The sequence below is a fragment of the Salvelinus alpinus genome, chromosome 6 (assembly GCF_045679555.1).
Source record: "Salvelinus alpinus chromosome 6, SLU_Salpinus.1, whole genome shotgun sequence".
Classification (NCBI taxonomy): domain Eukaryota; kingdom Metazoa; phylum Chordata; class Actinopteri; order Salmoniformes; family Salmonidae; genus Salvelinus; species Salvelinus alpinus.
The window spans coordinates 48,862,018-48,883,078 of record NC_092091.1 but is presented as its reverse complement, the minus strand read 5'-3'; the positions used below and the strand labels follow the sequence as shown (position 1 = coordinate 48,883,078).

At 44.3% G+C, this 21,061-nt stretch overlaps 1 protein-coding gene across 4 annotated transcripts in view; it reads left to right on the top strand.

Annotated features, from left to right (window-relative positions):
* The first annotated feature begins 3,576 nt into the window (after positions 1-3,576).
* Positions 3,577-21,061, top strand: part of LOC139577586 (voltage-gated potassium channel KCNC1-like) — a 123,955-nt gene continuing 106,470 nt past the window's right edge. For all 4 annotated transcript variants that reach the window (XR_011675339.1, XM_071404703.1, XM_071404702.1 and 1 more), the window contains exon 1: positions 3,577-4,232. Coding sequence is in view for 3 of the 4 variants with exons in the window: in XM_071404703.1 (XP_071260804.1) it covers positions 3,615-4,232 (618 nt within the window). In the remaining variant the exon portion in view is untranslated. The remainder of the gene's footprint in view (positions 4,233-21,061) is intronic.

Here is a 21,061-nt window from a genome sequence, read left to right as displayed (position 1 = left end):
TGACTTGGAGGTTTGTAGCCCCGCTCCCCTCTTTCTCCCTCTGTCTCTCTCTTTCTCTCTGACTGTGGTTCCCTCCTTCCTTTCGGGGGGGCATTCAACTCAGAGATGGAGAGAGGAGAGGAGGGGGGTTTGAAATAGCACCGGCAGCAAAGTAATGGTCCTGCGGACGTGAATAGCCAAAAGCCAAAAGAACAGAGAGAGAGAGAGGCAGGGATGAAGGAGAAGGACATACAGAGGGGAGAGGAGGAAAGGAGAGATAGGGGTGTGTGAAAGAGAGGGATGGAGGGAGGTAGTACATTTGTTGAGTGCAGTACCTTTACTGAGATAGCGGAAACAGAAATGAAACGATAGAGAGGGAGGGAGGGAGGATGAGAGAGAGAGAGAGCATGGGAAGGGCAGGAACATAAAGGAATGGTAAGAGTAGAAAGCGAGGGAAGGAAGGAAAGCAGAGGACGGTTAAGAGGACAGGTTCTGATTCGCCCGGTGAAATCCGATTATTTTATGCGGAACACGAGTGAGCCAGGGGAGGGATGGAAGGAAGAGAGAAAGAGCGAGAGGGGAAGAAGAGTAGGAGAGAAGAGAGCAGAGCTGAAGTGGATGGATTACTTTGCGTAGGTAAAGGACAAAATGTGACTATGGTAGATTGACTGGGCCATTCAGAAAGAGAGAGAGACAGATTGGAGAGAGGGATATAGTGAGAGAGAGCGAGAGAGAGAGAGAGAGGGAGCCTCATTCTTGTTTTCACTGCAGCAAAAGATCATTCACTTTTCCAGCATGGACCCGGTCCCCGCTCGCAGTGCAGCTCTACGACTGTGTGTGCGTGCGTGTGAGAGAGAGTGTGTGTGTGCGGATACAGATCCACGTAGTTGTGTGTTAACCCTCCATGTGTGTTATTAACTCCCTCCTCTGAATCTCTCTCTCAATCCAGACTAATATCACTCCATACGCTCTGTAGCTCCGTTCAATAAAGGGCACATATGGTGGGATAATGCCTAGACGAATTTCTGCAACTCAAAGTAATTTGCTTCATTCTCTCGTTTTCTTTCGTCGTCTCCTTCGCTCGTCTCCTTTTCTCATCTCCTTCGCTCGTCTCCTTTCTTCATCTTCTTTCCTTCATCCCCTCTGATCTGTAAGTGCAGGAATAGTGAAATCCAGTCCCCCTGTAGGCTTTACTAGTGTGCTTCCCTTCATCCTCTCGTTACAGATCAGTGCAAACGAAGGAAGGGAGACTATTGAGATGCAGCCCTCGTTGTACAAGGGCACTGCATAGCCTACTACAATACACACACACACACACACACACACACACACACACACACACACACACACACACACACACACACACACACACACACACACACACACACACACACACACACACACACACACACACACACACACACATACTGACTCTGCAAACACACCGATGATATGAATAGGGCTCTGCTTACATACTACACCAGCAGTGTATCAACTATATTAAGACTTTGCAGTGAAGAGACCCTGTGCTTGTATGTGAAGGTGCTGTATAGCGACACACACACACTCCAACGACTGCACCAAAGGAGGAATGTAGCCACATGCTAAGTTAATCCAGTGTAATCAATGACATTGCATCACCGCAGTAAGGGTTAATACAGTATAATCAGAATGTACTCAATCGACTACACGGCACATTAGCTTTGCACTGAGAACGAGAGATGGAGAGAAGAACAGAGAGAGAGAGGGGGGGGGGGGAGAGTGAAGAGGAAGAGAGATGGGTGAGAGAGGGGAAGAGTGAGAGCGCGAGAGAGAGGAGAGCGCGAGAGAGGTAGAGAGAACAGGGTGCATTAATCGTCTGCAGTCTTTTCTCCCCATTTTGTGCAGCTCAGCAAATAATCGTTCTGCCTATAGCTCTCCTCTCCCCCTCCTCACACTCTCTCTCGTTCCCACTCTACTCTCGCCTCTCTCCCATTGGATAAGCCTGAAACTTGGAGAGGGCGAGAGAAGGAGGAATAGAGAGAGACGGAGAGACGGAGTGAGGGAGTGAGGGGGCGTGAAAAACAGTCATATTCATCTCACTCCTCTCTAATTGAAAAAAGTGTTTTAGTGAAATGAAAGACAGGAGGACGGGAAGAGTGGGGCCATGCAGGGAGAGAGAGAGAGGGGGGGGGGGGGGTAGAGAGAAGAGAGAGACCCATTCGTTATGTAATATCACATTAAAACATTACCTCTCCACAATTCAACACCCTACAGGTGTGTCTGTGAGTACGTGTGTATGTGTGTGTGCACGCGTGTTTGTTCACTATTACTCACCTTGTCCACTACGGACCAAGCACCAACGATAACACAAGGTTTCTCATGCAGTGCCCCTTATTTCATGCTCCATCTCATCAGTGTATGTTCACCTGCTGTCACTATAGTAACCTGGACCTCTATTGAAAAGGAAACACCTCCCTGCCTCACCTCCTAACCTCCCCTCATCTGTCCCAGGTTCATATGCTGTTGTTAACTAGCCTATAGAACTGATGAATTGGCCTGTTAATTAGCTGTAGTTCCAGTCACTATTGGGTGAATTGTTTCTCTAACTAGCCTGTAGGTTTAGGTGTATATACAGGACCAGTCAAAAGTTTGGACACAACTACTCATTCAAAGGTTTTTCTTTATTTTTAGTATTTTGGTCTTTTGGTCTGATGAGTCCAAATGTGACATTTTTGGTTCCAACCGCCATGTCTTTGTGAGACACAGAGTAGGTGAACGGATGATCTCGGTGTGTGTGGTTCCCACCGTGAAGCATGGGGGAGGAGGTGTAATGGTGTGGGGGTGCTTTGCTGTTGACACTGTCTGTGATTTATTTAGAATTCAAGGCACACTTAACCAGCATGGCTACCACAGCATTCTGCAGCGATACGCCATCCCATCTGGTTTGCGCTTAGTGGGAGTAGGATTCGTTTTTCAACAGGACAATGACCCAACACACCTCCAGGCTCTGTAATGACTATTTGACCAAGAAGGAAAGTGATGGAGTGCTGCATCAAATTACCTGGCCTTCACAATCACCCGACCTCAACCCATTTGAGATGGTTTGGGATGACTTGGACCGCAGAGTGAAGGAAAAGCAGCCAACAAGTGCTCAGCATATGTGGAAACTCAAGACTGTTGGAAACGCATTCCAGGTGAAGCTGGTTGAGATAATGTCCAGAGTGTGCAAAGCTGTCATCAATGCAAATGGTGGCTACTTTGAAGAATCTGAAATATAAAATATATTTTGATTTGTTTAACACTTTTTTGGTTACGACATGATTTCATATGTGTTATTTAATAGTTTTGATCTATTCACCATTATTCTATAATGTAGAAAATTGTAAAAATAAAGAAACCCTTGAATGAGTAGGTGTGTCCAAACTTTTGACTGGTACTGTATGTATGGTGCACACATGTTAAGCAATGGTCTATTTATATTTCAAAGATTTGACCCTCACCTGTAGATTTGACCCTCATGTTAAAAAATATATTCCATACTCCATCCTTTTCCACTAAATATTCTACCCCTCTCTCTTTCCTTCTCCACAGACTCCTCCTTCCCCCCTCCCCCTTGTGTTCTATCTCTTTTCCTCTCCCTCCTCCTTTCCCCTATGCTCAGATCGGTTTGTGTCTCCTCTTTCAAAGGACGCAAGGGTGGGAACAAGTCGCCCAACAAAGCATGTTACAGTGCAGACATGACTTGTCCGTCAGACAGCGAGAAAATCGTAATAAACTGCGGAGGGGTGCGACACGAGACTTACCGCAGCACCCTCAAGACGTTGCCCGGTACCCGCTTATCTTGGCTTACCGATCCGGACGCGTTTAGCAACTTCGACTATGACCCCAAAATCGACGAGTTCTTCTTCGACCGCCACCCCGGCACATTCACATTCATCCTCAACTACTACCGCACAGGCAAGCTTCACTGTCCCAACGATGTGTGCGGCCCACTGTTCGAGGAGGAGCTCGCCTTCTGGGGCATCGACGAGACGGACGTGGAGGCGTGCTGCTGGATGAACTACCGTCAACACAGGGATGCCGAAGAGGCGCTGGACAGCTTCGAGCAGCCCGAGCCAGAGGAGCCGGAAGACGACCTGGAGCTGACTGCGGACGGAGAGCTCAAGAGGCTGTGCCTGCACGAAGACGGGCGCAAGAGGAGCTGGTGGAGTGTGTGGCAACCCTATTTCTGGAATCTTTTTGAGGATCCGTATTCTTCCAAGAATGCCAAGGTGAGTCCTCCCTCGAGCATTATACATAGGCTACATTCTGTTGCGATGCCTGTATTGCGCGCGTGCTCTCTCTCTCTCTCTCGTTATGACATTTCCTCTTAAATGTTTTGCCGTCCCACAAAAGTCTATTGCAGGTGCACTGGAATGTTAAACTGGATTTAGAAGAGGGAGATCCCGCATAGCCTACCGCTTATTTGGGCTATATATTGAATATCCTTGACCTATTTTATAATGGACGTCATGTGTACAGACTGCAGTCTATGAAAGTTGGCTGCTATGTCCAAAGTTATTACGATGATGAGGGAGGGTGTGTTGGAATGGAGTTCGTTGTGTTCTTGTCAGAATGATGGTGTTCTTCGCTTTGATAGTCAAGGAAAATTAGTTGGAAGAAAAAAAACTGTGAATGTCATAAACATCGTTAGGAATTTCCAACAAGCAACCAACTCAGACCAGTGCTGGTGTGCCTATTAGTTGTTGCCGGTTGGAATTTGACTTTTGTGGCCTATGGTGTGTTATTTTCTCTATTTTCACAAATCATTTAATTTAGCACCACAGTACACCATTAAAGTTGTGTGGGGAGACCCTCTCCCATGTACCTTGTTCCCTCTCACGCAGTCACTTGGTCGGTCCTCTATTCCTATACGCTTCTCTCCTCGTCCCTCTCTCCTCCATTTTTACGCACCGTCTCCCCGTTACCACTGCGTCTCGAGCGTACCTCGTACCGCATACCCCCCCCTCCCCCACCCCCCACACACATAAACACACATGTTCCTACGCTTGATTAAATTGTCGTTCTTTGTGGACCTCTAGCGCCCGACTTCGTCGTTGTCATCGAGCGCATCACTCAATCTCGATTAGCGCATTATCTCTCCTCGCTCACTCTCTCGTCTTCCACACTGTTCACTCCCCCGTTGCGCATCTCTCTATGTCTCCTTGCCTTTCACTCTCTCCATCCCACTTTCACCCCTCTCTTTACCTCCTCTCCATGTATCTCTTCACATCAATAACTTTTTCGTTTTAACAAGCCTTCTCGTGCTGCGTCCCTCTCCAGTCTATAGGCTACCCGCGTTTTGCACACCCTGGCCGTGATTTTGGCGCATTTTAAGCAGCTAGTATTGTAAACTAGTCGAGTGTCCACTTACCTAACTCAAATAAGGTCAAAACCATTTTTTTAATCGTTAATGAATGGAACCTTTGTCATGTTTTTGCCCTCCACAGAAATACTTCATTAACTCACCATTTTTCATGCTAATCTCGACCTAATCCTTTGACCTGCTGTTTGACCAACCTACCTGTCACCAACCTACCTGTCACCATTGCACCTGTCCTTCCCGCCAATCAACGTCTCCATCTCGTCTCCCGCAGTCTCAATTTATACAAGTGAAGGGTTATTTTAGGCTTAGTTAGTTTAGGGTTTTGTTGCCAACCAACAGTTTGAATGAGTGCTTTGCTTGTCTCTCTATATGTTGATTGACCAATTGTCTACAGTTGCCTATCAATTGTTCTCACTTTGCTAGTGGTGACATACACTAATGGAAAACTGTAAATGATACAGTGATTTTGTGTATTATCAACAGTAAAATACTTTATAAATGTTTTACTGCAGCATACTGTAAGTTAAGGTCATTGTGGAAAATTGTTGTGAGATGGAAAAAATTGCTCTATTTCAAATGGTACTGTAATTACAATATTTGTTGAGGCTATATTTTTTGCACCAGCGAGTGAGAATAATGAATGTAGTTATAGTGCCCCATCAACTTAACATGTAAAGGGGAATGGCAGCAAGCCTTAAACCTTAATGGTTAAGCATTTTGCCATATCCTTTTGGTCTGTTTTGCCCTGTGGTCGCTGACAGTTTGGAAGCCTTTGTTAAGGACTCTAGAAGTGCAAGTGATATAAAACACAAAATATTCATTAATATGCTGTAATGTTTGGAAACACACTACCTAGCAGCCAAACTGCTTGAACCAATCCCTTGTAATTACAGTAAAATACTGTGAAATACAAACCCCTTAGTTTAGTCATTCATTTATTAATTTTACGGTATTGTACTGTGTGTAATTGCACAGTGGTTTGATACTGTGTACTGTAATGTGAAATACAGAATTTGACTTGCCACTGAGCTGCCTGTAAGCTACTGACAAATTCACGGTAAGCCCTTTACAGTGTAGGCCTAGTCAGTGCAGTTGGCATGCCAGCTATGAGGGTGACATACAGTAGCCCTATGTCACATGTGACCCTGTAGGTATAACGCCCCAGCAGTTGGTTATTCCCCTTCCATAAACATTCATCCCTTCAACATGACAAACCATATAGCCCTTTATCTTCAGTGTGCACTGTTTTCACTGTCTTCACTGTTTTCACTGTCTTCACTGTTTTCCTTCGAGGTGATAGGCTATCTGTGTGTGAAAACATTGACATCAACAGGCCTGCACCTGTGACAAATTAACAAAGACACATCTGTATGAGTATTCAGGAACTGTTGACTGAAATGTGTTGACTAGAGGATATGCAGGCCAGGCCAAGCCTGTAACCTTACCTATTACAACGGCTTACTTGTGGACACCTGCACCCAAACACAAATTAACACCTTCATGCGGGTGACACTGAACACATGTGGTTCCCTGGCAACAGGATATATGCTGTGCTTTATTCTGGCCCAGGCTACAATAGGCTATTACAGGTATCGGCTTGACATAGAAATATAATTAGTAGAACCAATGCGTTCTATAGAGAACACACAGACCTATTTAAGGTTTAAAGAAAGGTGTCAATAGAAGGCAACTAAGGAATTCCACTCTTGATTAAAAATGGCTTAATCATCAATGGTCTGTATAGGGCTGATTGCGTCAGTTTAAGCCTGAGATCTTCGTACATGGAGTGACACTAGAATATTCTCCGTCACACAACAGGCGTAATTTATATCAAAAGTTGTCCTGCGGGCGGCTATAGCTCCTTGTCCTTCTAAACGCAAGTCCTTGGTAGAATGGACATTCTATCGATGCAATGCGGTGGGTTTTTAGAGTTGTGTATCTGTTCTACTAAGTCTAGCTCTATGAGATTAACTCACCTGATGTTCTCTTTCTGGTGTGGTGGCCCTCTACCTGACCTCCAAGGATGCTGTCTCCATGGGAACACAATACTGCAGGCTTTTGTTTCCCAGGGGTTTGTGTTAGAGGGCACAACGAGCTTAGATTCAGAGTCTAGATCTGTTTCTGAGGGCAACTTCTATACCTGGACTGCCACACTGTCTTTGTCCTAAAAGGCACCCTATTCCCTATAAGAGTGCACTTATTTTGACCAGGATCGTATTGGCCCTGGTCAAAAGTAGTGCACTATAGGGAAAAGGGTGCCATTTGGGACGAAGACAGTGTGGCAGTCCAGGTATAGAAGTTGCCCTCAGAAACAGATCTAGGATCAGTTTACTCTCCTCCAATCCTAGCCTTACCCAATAGGAGGAGGGAATGGAAATCTAACCTTAGATCAGTGTCTAGGGCTAATGTCACCATACCCCAGAGAGAAATTACAGCTAGGTCTCTTGCCAGGCTTACTCAGCAGGTAGTGTTGCCAAGATAACCCTCCTGGTTTTGGTGTTGAATTTTACATATTTGTCGTTTATCCCCTCAGACTATAAAGCTGAATTTTCAAATGCTTGAATGAAATTAATACATGTAATCGATGTAAGTAGGCCTAATGTCAAATTACTTTTATAATCACTTAAAATTTGTTTGGTTTTTGTCATGGCAGACAGGAGAGGGTAAACACTGGATAGACTTATTGCTGATCAGTGCCCCTCTGCTCTATCATCTAAAAAACTATTGGGGGGCTACTCATAGAAGTATGTACAGTATTGGGGCTAGTACTACTACTTTCACAGATGAGGGAGTTTACAGTGTGATGTGCATGGAGAAAATTCCTGGTAAGCTGAAATAACCACTCCATGATTGAGCTTGCATGGTCTTTTCCTGTAGGCTACAATGCAATAGGCCAACTGTGGGCTGATCCAAAACAAGCTGATGCTTCTGAATGGACTTTTTCTTTGCATTGCAGGGTTGATTAGTAACATAGTGTAAAACAAGGGTAAGTTGTTTTGCTTTATAACCAGTGGTGTAAAGTAACTAAGCAAAAAATACTTTGAAGTATCTGTACTTTACTATTTATATTTGTGACAACTTTAACTTTTACTCCATTACATTCCTAAAGAATATATATATTTTTTCTCCCATACATTTTCCCTGACATCCAAAAGTACTTACATTTCGAATGCTCAGGCAGATCAACAATATGGTCAAATTCACGCACCTATCAATATAATGCATTGTCATCCCTACTGCCTCTGATCTGGTGGACTAACTAAACACAAATACTGTTTGTAAATGATGTCTGAGGGTTGGAGTGTGCCCCTGGCTGTCCGCACTTGTACTTTTTACTTTTACTCAAGTATGACAATCGAGTACTTTTTCCACCACAGTACTTAAGTACATTTAAAACCAGATACTTTTAGACTTTTACTCAAGTAATATTTTACTGGAAGACTTTTACATTTACTTGAGACATTTTCTATGAAGGTATCTTTACTTTTACTCAAGTATGACAATATAGTACTTTTTCCACCACTGTTTATAACACAACAGAAGTAAACCAATCACAGATGAGTTTGTGTTGTTTGGGATGGTCACATTTTGAACTTCATATTGCAAGACATTGTGAAGAGAATAAAGAGGGTTAGCCCAAGTGGGACGTGACTTTACACCACCACACACTTTGGAGGGAAGCGGGAGCACACCCTCACCTGTGCCAATATGATTAATCCACCCGGTAGTGGCTGTACTAAATGTAACTATAGCAGGGTCGCTACCACAATAAACCTGTTCTCTCCTTCTCTCTCTTGCTCCCCCTCCTCATGCTTAATTGTCTCTAAAAATCCATATCCATTTATGGAGACAAAGCTGTGCCATGACCCAGATTATTGTGTGTTAAAATAGTATTTTCTGTCAACTGGGCACATCAAGACAGCGTATTGACCGGGCTGCGCCTGCATGCCTGGTCCCTGGTTTGGCCTGTATGAAGAGACTGGATGTTGTAGATGCTTGTGTTGCTGTCTCTTGCAGGCTTCCTTTGTAACAGAGATGTTAACAGAGCCAGGAATGAATTACTGAGGAATGAAAGCATGGTGAGTCCTTGGTTTCAAGTGGAGTGAAATCTAGCTGAATGGCAGGGTTTGCCTATAAGTTAGTTAGGGCACAAGTGACCTTGCCTGCCAGGTTCCTAAAGGTTTGGAGAATAGTAAGATACCAGGTGCCTCATTTATCAAAAGTGCTTGTGCACAAAAACTACTCTAAACCTTGCGTGTGTCAGTTTTCCTGCAAGGGTTGGTTTTTATAATTTTTTAAAAAACTTGATGGGAAAGTCTGCATACTGTATCATACTAAATCTCAGACCATGGGTATGCACACCTAGTGGTTGATCAACTGTATTGCAAGCAAAAAACATTATTTTGGGGGAAATGGAGGTGTTTGATGCAGGGGAATTATAATAATGGTAGGCTCATAAAAGCATTCAAACCTAGGCCTAATGATAAAACAAATGCATTTGCTGTTGATAAGCTTGCATAGCGGCAAGTCACCTAATATATTTATTTTACTTGTATTATATATTCCTAATTCATAATCATATTTCAGGGCATGTCTCTCTCTTTCTGACATGACTGGTTTATTCCCGCTACACAACAAATATGAATCTACTATTTATCCATCAATATTAGTAAATAGACCTGGAGCCTATGACAGTATTAGTAGGCTACAGTAGTATTGTGCGATAGGAGCGCGACATAATAACCTGTTTAAAAATCCGCAGTAATCTACACACAATACACCATAATGACAAAGCGAAAACAGGGTTTTAAAAATGTTAGCAAATGTATAAAAAATAAAAAAGAGATACCTTATTTACATAAGTATTCAGACCCTTTGCTATGAGACTCGAAATTGAGCTCAGGTGCATCCTGTTTCCATTGATCATCCTTGAGATGTTTCTACAACTTGATTGGAGTCCACCTGTGGTAAATTCAATTAATTGGACATGAGGTGCTTCAACAAAGTACTGAGTAAAGGGTCTGAATACTTATGTAAATGTGATGATTTTTTATTATTCTAAAAACCTATTTTTGCTTTGTCATTATGGGATATTGTGTGTAGATTGATGAGGGAAAAAAACAATGGAATACATTTTAGAATAAGGCTGTAACGTAACAAAATGTGGAAAAAGTCAAGGGGTCTGAATACTTTCCTAATGCACTGTATGTTTGATAAATCCCAATAATTTGTTGCACATGCAAATTGGTTGATAAATGAGGCCCCTGACCTGTTTGCAACATAATACATGCTGTGGTCCTGTATGGCTGAGTTGGTTTGAGCATGACGCTTGCAACGCTAGGATTGGAGTTTCAAAACCCGGCGCTACCCATGCGTAAAATGTGTGCACACGTGACTGTAAATCGCTTTGGATAAAAGCATCTGTAATATATTATTATACGTTCTGAAAAATGAATGAAATAATGGCAAATGGTGTAGAACGGAGAGGACAAAAGGACTATAACATAGCATTGGTTAGGCTACATAACTGACTACAGCATCTCGGTTGGTGGTGGCTTATTCCTTGTACGGTGGTTGAATGTCGTCATCGCTCTGCGGCGCCGACAGTGTATCCCTCAACTCTTTATCATATACAACACACTACTTGTTGTATTATCACTGATGCAGGGGTGTGCGCTGGATTGCTTATTATCACCTTCTAGACCCCCGAGCCCCTCCTCGCCCCCCCCCCCCCCCTCTCTCCCTCTCTCGTACTATCGCTCTCGTTGTGCTATAGCGTAGCACTGCGGTGCTGATAGTAGCTGACTGCGCGCCGATTTCTGCTGCAGCGCAACACACGAAGCAGCTGTCTAAAAGGAGAGAGAACGGGAAAGGGAGAAGAGGAGAGGGGGAGGTGGAGAGATCGGGGGCTGTTTGTGCTAGCCCTTTTAAGACTTCGATCGAGAATAAAAGCACTAAAACTATTGGACGTGGTCACTTTTCTCCCCTTTCGCGTATTTTTTGTTTTGCTTAGCCTTGCAAGCTTGGATATGCGTATCCGCTTATTGATTAATCCATATGTCTCCGTCTGCACCATTCACGTGGCTGTCTTGTAGAACGAAGCCCCCCCCGAAGCCCCCCCCCCCCACACACACACACAGACACAGAGAGGGGAGGGCGGTAATGCAGGTAGGCGATAGCCGAGTGCCCGCTGTTAGTGGCACTGCCTGTCAAGCTCTAGAATGGCTGACTAGTCTTCTTTTTCACATCATGCCCGTAAAGGTTGTGTTTTTTGTCATTTCTGACCTCCTTTCGCGTACTACGCTTGCGCTGTTTGGACAGTTTGAATTATTCTGCCAAATGTGTGTGTGTGTGTGTGTGTGTGTGTGTGTGTGTGTGTGTGTGTGTGTGTGTGTGTGTGTGTGTGTGTGTGTGTGTGTGTGTGTGTGTGTGTGTGTGTGTGTGTGTGTGTGTGTGTGTGTGTGTGTGTGTGCGCGCGCAGACTGACGGGCGCTCAATATCACACCTCTAGAGTGAAATGAACCCTCGTCCACCTTGTAAACTTCACGAATGACCCTGGTCCAGTTTCACTCGTGTTACAATTACGACACACACACACACACACACACACACACATTGTGCTTTTGCTACAGAAGTTACCCTAGATATCAGAGGGAGCGCGTGATATTTGATGACATGTCATGAAAATATCTGTTTAACCTTTGTGTGATTCAGCTCTGTCCATGTCACCCGCCTCCTTACGCGTCTTGGCTGATGACACGGTCGGTCGTTCATAGCTGTGTTCCCCTCCCAGATAGACCTGCGCTTGTGAGGAAGAATAAATGGCATCACAAAAAAATAGCAAATTACTCTCTTTAGGACTAGACCAAATATACAGCTGATCTGCGTATAGACCTACCGGCATGTAGTTATTTGACCCCGGCACCATATTTCCTATAGGCACATGTACACACAACACCAACAACATCCTGCAGGTGAACAGTTAGCCTATTCATTCTCCCATTTGGTATGGACGAGCAAGTGTTTAATGGACTTCATGTAAATGAAGGTAATAGGCTAATTATTAAATAAAACTCATTCTAGTCCCAATTTTTCACACAAAGCCCTTAGTAGTATGCCTACAGTCTTCCCCCAGATGTAATAGTGGCCACATTTCTAGGCCTATGGTGCTTATAGGTTATTAGTACTCATTGTCTCACATTGGTTCGCTTTTTTAACTGACATATTGCTCATGATTTATCCCGTTGTGTATATTAGGTAGGCTACATGGAATGCTATGGCTATTTTGGTCAAACGATGTGAGTAGAGTCCGTCATTTGAGTCTAAATGAACAGGTAGAAAGGTGAGTAGGTACAGTAGTAGAGGCGAGAAACAATGGAGACTAGCATGCCTAGGCTGAGCTGTCCGCTGAAATGCAGTCCCCTAGAACAGGGATGGGCAACTCCAGTCCTCTGGGGCCTGCTTGGTGTCACAATTTTGCCCCAGCCACAGCTATCACACCTGACTCCAATAATCAAGAAATCATGATTTGCAGTTTGGAATGCAATTGCGTTAATCAGCTGTGGCTGATTGGGATGGGGAAAGGTTTAGGTTTAGCACAACTCCGACCCCTGCGTCCTGGCTTTCCCATCCCTGCTCTAGAACCGGGCAGCTCCACCCACACATTCTGTATTTCAGCGCTGGACAGCAGCAGTCTGTAGGCCTATTTCAGCACTGGACAGCGCCTAGGCCTCTCCCTTTACTACTTTACTCGCCTTTTCAATGTGAACGAAAGTGTCTGACTATAATGGCTGCTCTTGCAATCTTACTTTGCAGCAAACTATTATGTTTACAACAATGCGACCAGGCAAGTTGGTATTACTTATAGCCTAGGCCTACTCAATGTGTTGATTGTCGAGGACGCGTTATGTCACTGAGTTACATCATTCAGTTCGTCCTGCTGGTCTCTAAAGTGTTCGAACTTCTCTGACTGACTCAACTCTCTCAGGTCTCATTGGCTCCGTAAGATACGTCACTGAGCGTCAAGGGAACAACTCAACAAAGTTTATTCTCGAACCATATTGGTCACTTTATGTTATCCAACTCCAGTCCTCGAGTACCCCCCAACAAACTATAGGCCTCAAATAAACAGTATAGCCTATCATAAGTTTAGGGGCATCAATTTTCCTAACGTTAATGTGCACACACCCTGGAAACGGCATAGCTTACGAAATCTTTACTTTATTTCTATCCATAGCGTAAAAATAAGCTAGCCTACTGCATGGCACATGAACAATACTATTCACATAGGAATCAACTCATTTGTGACGTGGCTGTAGAGATAAAGAGCAAAAAAAACGTTTTTGATGACTTTGATGTTGTGTGTTCCACTTTTTAAATGGGGCTAAGTCGCCCTTGTTTCGGTGTGTAAGTTATCCGCTGTCTCTTTCTCTCCTCAGGTGTTTTGTAAACAATCTGTGAATAGGGGACACGGGTTCCGAAAATAAACCGGTGCATGTCGAGTGTGTGAACTCGAACTAGATAAATTTGTACTGTATACTTCAAAAGTGTGTCGTGCGCACTGACAGACTTACTCGCGCGCATGCTCGAGCCGGCAGGGATCTCGTCTTTCACCGTCGGCAGTTTTATTTATCACCAACCTGTATTTGTAGTGGGTCCTCTGTGGAGGGATTGACCACTGGGAAACCCTTCATTTCCAGGCCGTATTGGTCTGTATGTGGCCGATGTAAATGCTGCTGCTGCGGATTGGCATTTCTGTGTTGTTCTTTAGTAAATGTAATGGGAAACGCATGTGACAGAGTAGCTTACTTGGAGTGTTGTTGACATTGCGTGAAAACACGGTCTCAAATCTCCCTGTGTATACAAACGTTGCACTCCACTCATTTTACACCACCTTGCCGTTTTTCTGCTACGGTTTCTGTTTAGCTTGATCCTATTTGTGATTCTACCCCTCTGCCGTCCCCCTTCCTCCCTCTCTTCCATTCTACCTCTAAATATAGAACGAAAAAGGGGAGATGGGCTGCATCTCTCCTCCTCTTCACCATACTGACACGCACACCTCCCCCCGGTGGTTTCCCCTGGACGTTACTGCACCTCCGTTGCACATTCCCATGCAGCCGAGTGCTTTTCAGAAGCAACCGGCCACCGTGTGCATCAAAACCGCCCGTGGTTCTCTCCCCTTTCTCTTTTCTTTTACCGATGTGCGTGATTCCTACCCGTGGCCCGCCCCCAGCAGCCGGTTACTTGGCTTCCCTTACACAGCGCTGGCTGGTTTGCAGCGTGTACCCGAGCCAAATCGTTTTCGCTCTTGTAGTCGTCGATTGTACCAGCTCGGAGTGTTTCGTGTGAATTGCATCCACTGCGGCCGCAGCAGGGCCCCTCTGCTGGGAGAGATGCGACAAACGTCGGGGGAACTGAACGCTTTCAGCGCCGGTGTTCGCACATGGGGCCCAGTCAAGGGGGCTTTTGAATGAAGTCAAAAACAGAAATAAAAAGCTTCGTTATTTGTGTTAATTTAATTTAACCGTTTTTTGTAACATGTGTGAGAGGTAATCTACCTACATGTGACTATGTGTAGCCTGTTTTTGAACGATCTAATGAATTCAATCAATGTCATTTATTTACAGGCAGAATGCAGACCATGGACTGTATGTAGGTTTATGTTTAGAGGTATGAATCATATAGGGTTTAGGCCCTGTGTTTCCCATAACAAGATTATGTTGTAGAGAACAGTCAATAGTATGCTATGGCCTGCACCACAAAACTTTTTATTTTCCTCTTCCTGAATTGAGTAGCAGCAGGGACCACCTTCTATAGCCTTTCTGTCACACACACACACACACACACACACACACACACACACACACACACACACACACACACACACACACACACACACACACACACACACACACACACACACACACACACACACACACACACACACACACACACACTTTCTCTCTCTCTGTCAATCCCTGCATCATCTAATTTTCTCTAATTCCCTTCTTCATCTAATCACCCCTTATGTACCACCCACACATGCTGTTCTACAGTGTCCTTTTAGTTCATAAGGGACTGTCCCCATTCAAATACTTTAAACATGCATAATTCCATCCTTCCTTCAGTTAGTCAGGGACTGGTCCTGTTCAAATATTTAAATATGCATCCTTCCATCCGTCCTTCCTTCAGTAAGTCAGTAACTGGCCCCATTCAAATGCTCAAAACTTCCTTCCTTCCTTCCTTCCTTCCTTCCTTCCTTCCTTCCTTCCTTCCTTCCTTCCTTCCTTCCTTCCTTCCTTCCTTCCTTCCTTCCTTCCTTCCTTCCTTCCTTCCTTCCTTCCTTCCTTCAGTTAGTCAGCGACTGGCCCCATTCTTATACTTTAAACATGCAGCCTTCTGTCATCCAATCATACATATCAGTAATAACCTTGAGAAACAGCTGAAAGGAAGGATGCAGTCTGAAAGTATTCGAACCGTGCCCTGTGTGTGCCCTGGAGTCAATGTCATGATAGCCGTGCTAGCCTACTGTGCTAAAGACTTGGCATTTGCCTCTGGGAGCGAACACAAATCTCCAAGTCCCAGGCAAGGTGACTTGTGTCACGTGAGTTTAGTTTGGCAAAGCACCACCTCTCCATTAGGCTGATAGGGGACAGACAGAGGAGAGCAGAGTGCCACGGGGTGCTGCAGTGCAGATGGATCTTCCCACTGGGCACACACTGGATGAATCAACGTTGTTTCAACGTAATTTGTCAACGTATTGTGCCGTGGAATTACGTGGAAAATACATTGGATTTGAAAAAACGAATCAACCAGCACTGTTTTCATCTCATTTCAACCGCCGTTGTAAACGTTGAAATTAGGGTAAAACTTAAACTTAAATAGATTGACTTAACCTGACTAACAGGTTGTTACATCAATCTAATTTCAACATAGTCATTACAACTATGTACACGATGAAATTGCATTGAAAATTCCACATAGAAATACATTTAATATACAGTATATTGGGTGGTTGAAGTATTGAATTTGATATTTGAGAAGACATATGTTATTTGACCTTGTTTCAATGTTGATAGTAAAATAGTATGTTTGAATCAATGTCATTGTTTCAACGTCACGCCATCAACCAAAATAAAGAGGTATATTGAAATATAATGTGAAGTCACAGTCCAACGACTCCTGGCTGATCAATGACTCCTACTGGTGCATGAGAGATAATGCACATCAGTGAGAACAAGTCTACCATCCAGTTGCCTACCTCTATGTAGACGACGTAGCTTTGGAAACAAGCTGTGTTTGATTCAGCTGAGCTATCATGTTCAACACATTTAGACACTGATCAGCTTCCATACTCATTTGCGTAGACTACCTAAATAACGTTGACCCGTTGAAAGTAACTCCTCTAACTTTTCTTACACAAGCTGTGTGTGAAAGTAACATTTGAAGTGAGGCTGGGTTTATGTAGGCTACATTAACATCTGATTTGCCCAAAGGACACCATCAATTAAATACAAGTCAATGTATTTAAGTTGAAGTTTTACCCTAATTTCAATGTTTACATCACTGGTTGAAATGAGATGAAAACAGTACTGGTTGATTAGTTTTTCAAATCCAATGTATTTTCCATGTTGATTCGATGTCACAATACGTTGACAAACTACTTTGAAACAGTGTTGATTCAACCAGTGTGTGCCCAGTGGGTTGGCTCTGGTCCCTTTATGCCTCTAACAGCTGATTTCTGATCAGATCTATTTATCTCACTGCTAACCAGCACCAGTTAGAGCAAAAAATATTAAAATAGGCCTGGGATCAGTTGAGGTATAATGTGAAACGTCAAAGATAGCCACAAGAAGTTGTTACGGACGGATATCAGTCCAAGGGTCAAGCCAGTCATACAGGCTAGCTAAGGTATAGTACTAGGGTTACATCTTGTCAGCGAGACACTCAAGCAACCTCTGAATTAACTTGATCCAGTACACTGCAATGTGAGATGATATGGATATGTTGTAATGTTTGACCTGATAAAACAAAACCTCGGACCGAAACATTTGTCATATAAAAGGTAGTTTGGGAGTTTTTAGTGTGTGCAATTTTTTTGTTTTTGTTCCTTTATACTGCCTTTAATTCTATTCATAGGAACCATTATAGAGATTGTTTTTCAATGAAAAGCACATTATAAATTCAACGTATTATTATTATCGTAAGGAGAGGTAGCAATAAGGGCCGGTGTTCATGTGACATAGGGCTTCTGTCCCGCTAGTCTACATCCTCTGGGGGAAGGGGTAGGGGTAGAGGTAGGGTTGGGATGGTGCTTTTCCTCTTGGCTCTGAGGGAACACTCTTTCCCCTTGTGTAAAAATGGCTAATTTGGCACAGGACTGGGGGCAAAAAAACAACAACACCTAAACACCCTCTTTCCCTTCTCCTCTTCCACTTTGCTCTTTCTCTCCCCTCCCCTCCTCCACTTCCCTTCCACCCCTCTCTTTCTCTCCCCTCTTCCAATCCAGTCTTCCCCTCTACCACTCAGTTCCCCATTTCTTGGATCCTTGATTAGTATTTATGGATCAGTGGAGATAAGTGAATGGCATTCGGATTACCAGTGAAGAAATGACACAGGAGTAGAGAATAGTTATTGTAGCCAAGCCATTTAGGTGTGAGGCCCACCAAGTCGAATCGAACATTGCCTAAGGGGCAATGAATTGACAAGTAATACATTACACACACACACACGCACGCACGTACACACACACACACACACACACGCACACATTATAAACCTCTCCTTCAATCTCTGTGCACCACTTCGATAATATGATGATTTCCGTAAACCCTCTCAGTGTGTTCACGATGTTGAAATCCCTCGTGGAACTTTACAGGCAAAGACCGAGTGTATCGGTATGTGTGCATGTATATGTGTGCGTGTGAGAATGTGTGAGAATGTGTGTGTGCGCGTGCGCACTGCAGAGAACAGGCCTGTGAGAGGAGGGGGACTCTTGAAATGATGACGGTAATGCTGCAGAGCTCTGTATAGGGGAGGGAGAATGAGAGAGAGAGAGAGGGGGATGAGAGTGGAGAGAGGCTGGTAGGAAGGAGGAAGAGAGAGAGAGATGCGGCGGAGCAAGAAGGAAGAGGAGAAGGAGATGAGGGGCGGACGCTGCCTGGGAATGAAAGAGGGATGATTTGAGAGAGAAAGGAAGGAGAGAGCAGTGATGGAGGGACGATCCTGGGCTTAGCAGTATCAAAGCACCTCAGGCAACGGACTGCTGGGGAAAAAACATACACGTGCAGAATAAAGGCGATTGGACAGACAGGAATGCAAGACAGGACAGAAAGAAGTAGAGAGCGAGAAATAAGAGAGAAAGAAAAGAGAGAGATTTGTAAAGAGGGATAGAAAGAGATAGATAGCAAAGTTCTGCATTTTAATAAAATCTCTCTCTCTCACACAAAATCTGTGAAGCGTGGGTACATTTACCAGCCAACCCAGTCAATCTACGGGTGGCCCTGTCTCTGACGGTTTGGACACAGTTGGCCCGTGTGTGGAGAAGATTCCAGTGTGTCTTTGTGGAATCGTGGCTGCTCCGCTCTCTGCTGACTGTTCCTGTACAAATACAGACGCAATGACTCAGTGCCCAGAGCCTGTGTGTGTGTGCCTGTGTGTGTTTATTCTCTAGGACAAGAATGCTTTTTCCCCATGCAGTGTGGGTACTTTACTACAGAACGTATGTGTGTGGAGTGGTTGATAAAGTGCTGGAGATAAACACGGGAAGGGAGAGATGGAGAGAAAGCGAAAGAGAAGGAGAGAGCGAGGGAGAGAGAGAGGTGCAATGAGGGAGAACATGTTAAAATGGTGAGTGATATGAGGGCACAGAGAGAGAAGAGAGACTGACAGAGGGAAAGAAGGAGGGAGGGAGAGGAGGACACGAGAGGAACATTTGCAAGGACAAACATGCATAGTGCACTGCAGTGATCAGGGTTGAATACTAAGCAGAAAAAATGCAATGCCTTCTCTTTTTCTGGTTGCACCTCAATGGACAGGGTGTGTGTGTGTCCTGGCCAGAGAGAGAGGGAGTGTGTGTGTGTGTGTGGGTGTCTGTGTCCGTCTGCATGTGTGTGTGCGAGAGTAAGGACCAGTTGACGTGTGTGTTCTAATGTGTGTGTGTTCTAACGTGTGTGTGTGTGTGTGTGTGTGTGTGTGTGTGTGTGTGTGTGTGTGTGTGTGTGTGTGTATCTGTGTGTGTAATTCTGCATGTTTATTGCTTCCTATTGCACTTACTGTACTTTCCACAGTCTAATGAACCGGAATACAATGTACACCATACGCACTCTCCAAGAGTTAGGGGTTAGTGCTCTATTTACCTGAAGCTAACATTACCCTCTATACTTCACTGTTCTTCAAGAGTTAGTGCTCTACCTACTGAAGCTAACATTACTTTACTGTTCCACTTTCCCTTAAATATAATTCCTATGGTGTTTCCATCCTTCCAAACCTCCATCTTTAAGATGTCCTAATTTCCATGAATATTCCCAAGGCTGCTGGGCTTTTTCTGTTCCCAGTCCCACATGGGAGCATCTCCCTCCTCTTTCTGTCCTTCTCTTTCTGTCCTTCTCTCTCTTTCTCTTCACTTGTCAGCTCGTCTTCTTCTTCTTCTTCTTCTTTGCTTCCTTGTCGTCCTCCTGCCTTTTCTTCTTATTGTCTCTTTTCTTTCTGTCTGTCTATCTTCATCTCTCTATCTGCCACTCAGACTCTCTCTCCCAGCGGAAACGTGTGTCCACTTCTAAGGGCTCTTAATGTTCCCTCCTTAGGGAAGATAGGAAGTAATGTCCACTCGGGTGCTAAGATGTCTCCACTGACTTCTCTTCAGGAATGAGGTCCGTTTAGGACACAGGGACACACAGACCCAATGGGATATGTGAGAGTTTATTCCACTCTTTGGTAGCATCAATGCACACTCCTAAGGGCATGGGGACGTTCCCTCCCTATGTAGGGTACACTTTAGTCCCTGGTTAGTGAGGACTGAGCAGTAGTGTCATTACTGTTGAATGAGCTGGTTATATAAATGGCCTGGATGCGTGGTACTGTCTCAACATCTATATGTCTCAATGGGCATGGGCAAAATACAGTATATGGATCAGAGGGAGGGGAGGGAGAAGGAGAATGTGGAGAGAAGAGAGGGGGGAGAGAAGAGAGAGAGGTAGAAAAGAGAGAGGGGGATACAAGAGAGAGCTAGAAGAGAGAGAGTGTGGAAAGAGGGTTTGCTTGTCATTAGGGATGGTTCAAAATTTACAGAATGGGGAGCAGGAGGAAAATGGGAGAAGGTCATGCTTTTTCAATTTCAGTCATGGGGTGGGATTAGTATTTTTTAAATCTAATCCAGAGGGTCATGTAATTTGTAATTGATGACATTTCAATATTTCTCAGTGTTCTAGAATTAGTTGCTTTCTAGGCTATTATTGATGTGTGCCTGATGCCGCCCCTCATCGCTGATTCTCTGCTGGGAGCGCAATATCAAGTGCACCTATAGGCTATTTTGTGTGGTCTCAATCAAATGCTCCATAGGCTATCGGCTAGGCTACAGAAGCACAGAGCAAAGTTATATTTCTAAGGAAATGTACTTCCTTCTTTTGCGCTACTGGGATGGTGTAAATACAACTAGGCTGCCATGTTCTTTCTGATACATTTTTTTAAAATGCTGCTTAACCAGTGACTCTGCTGTGTAGCTCTAAGATGGCAGTT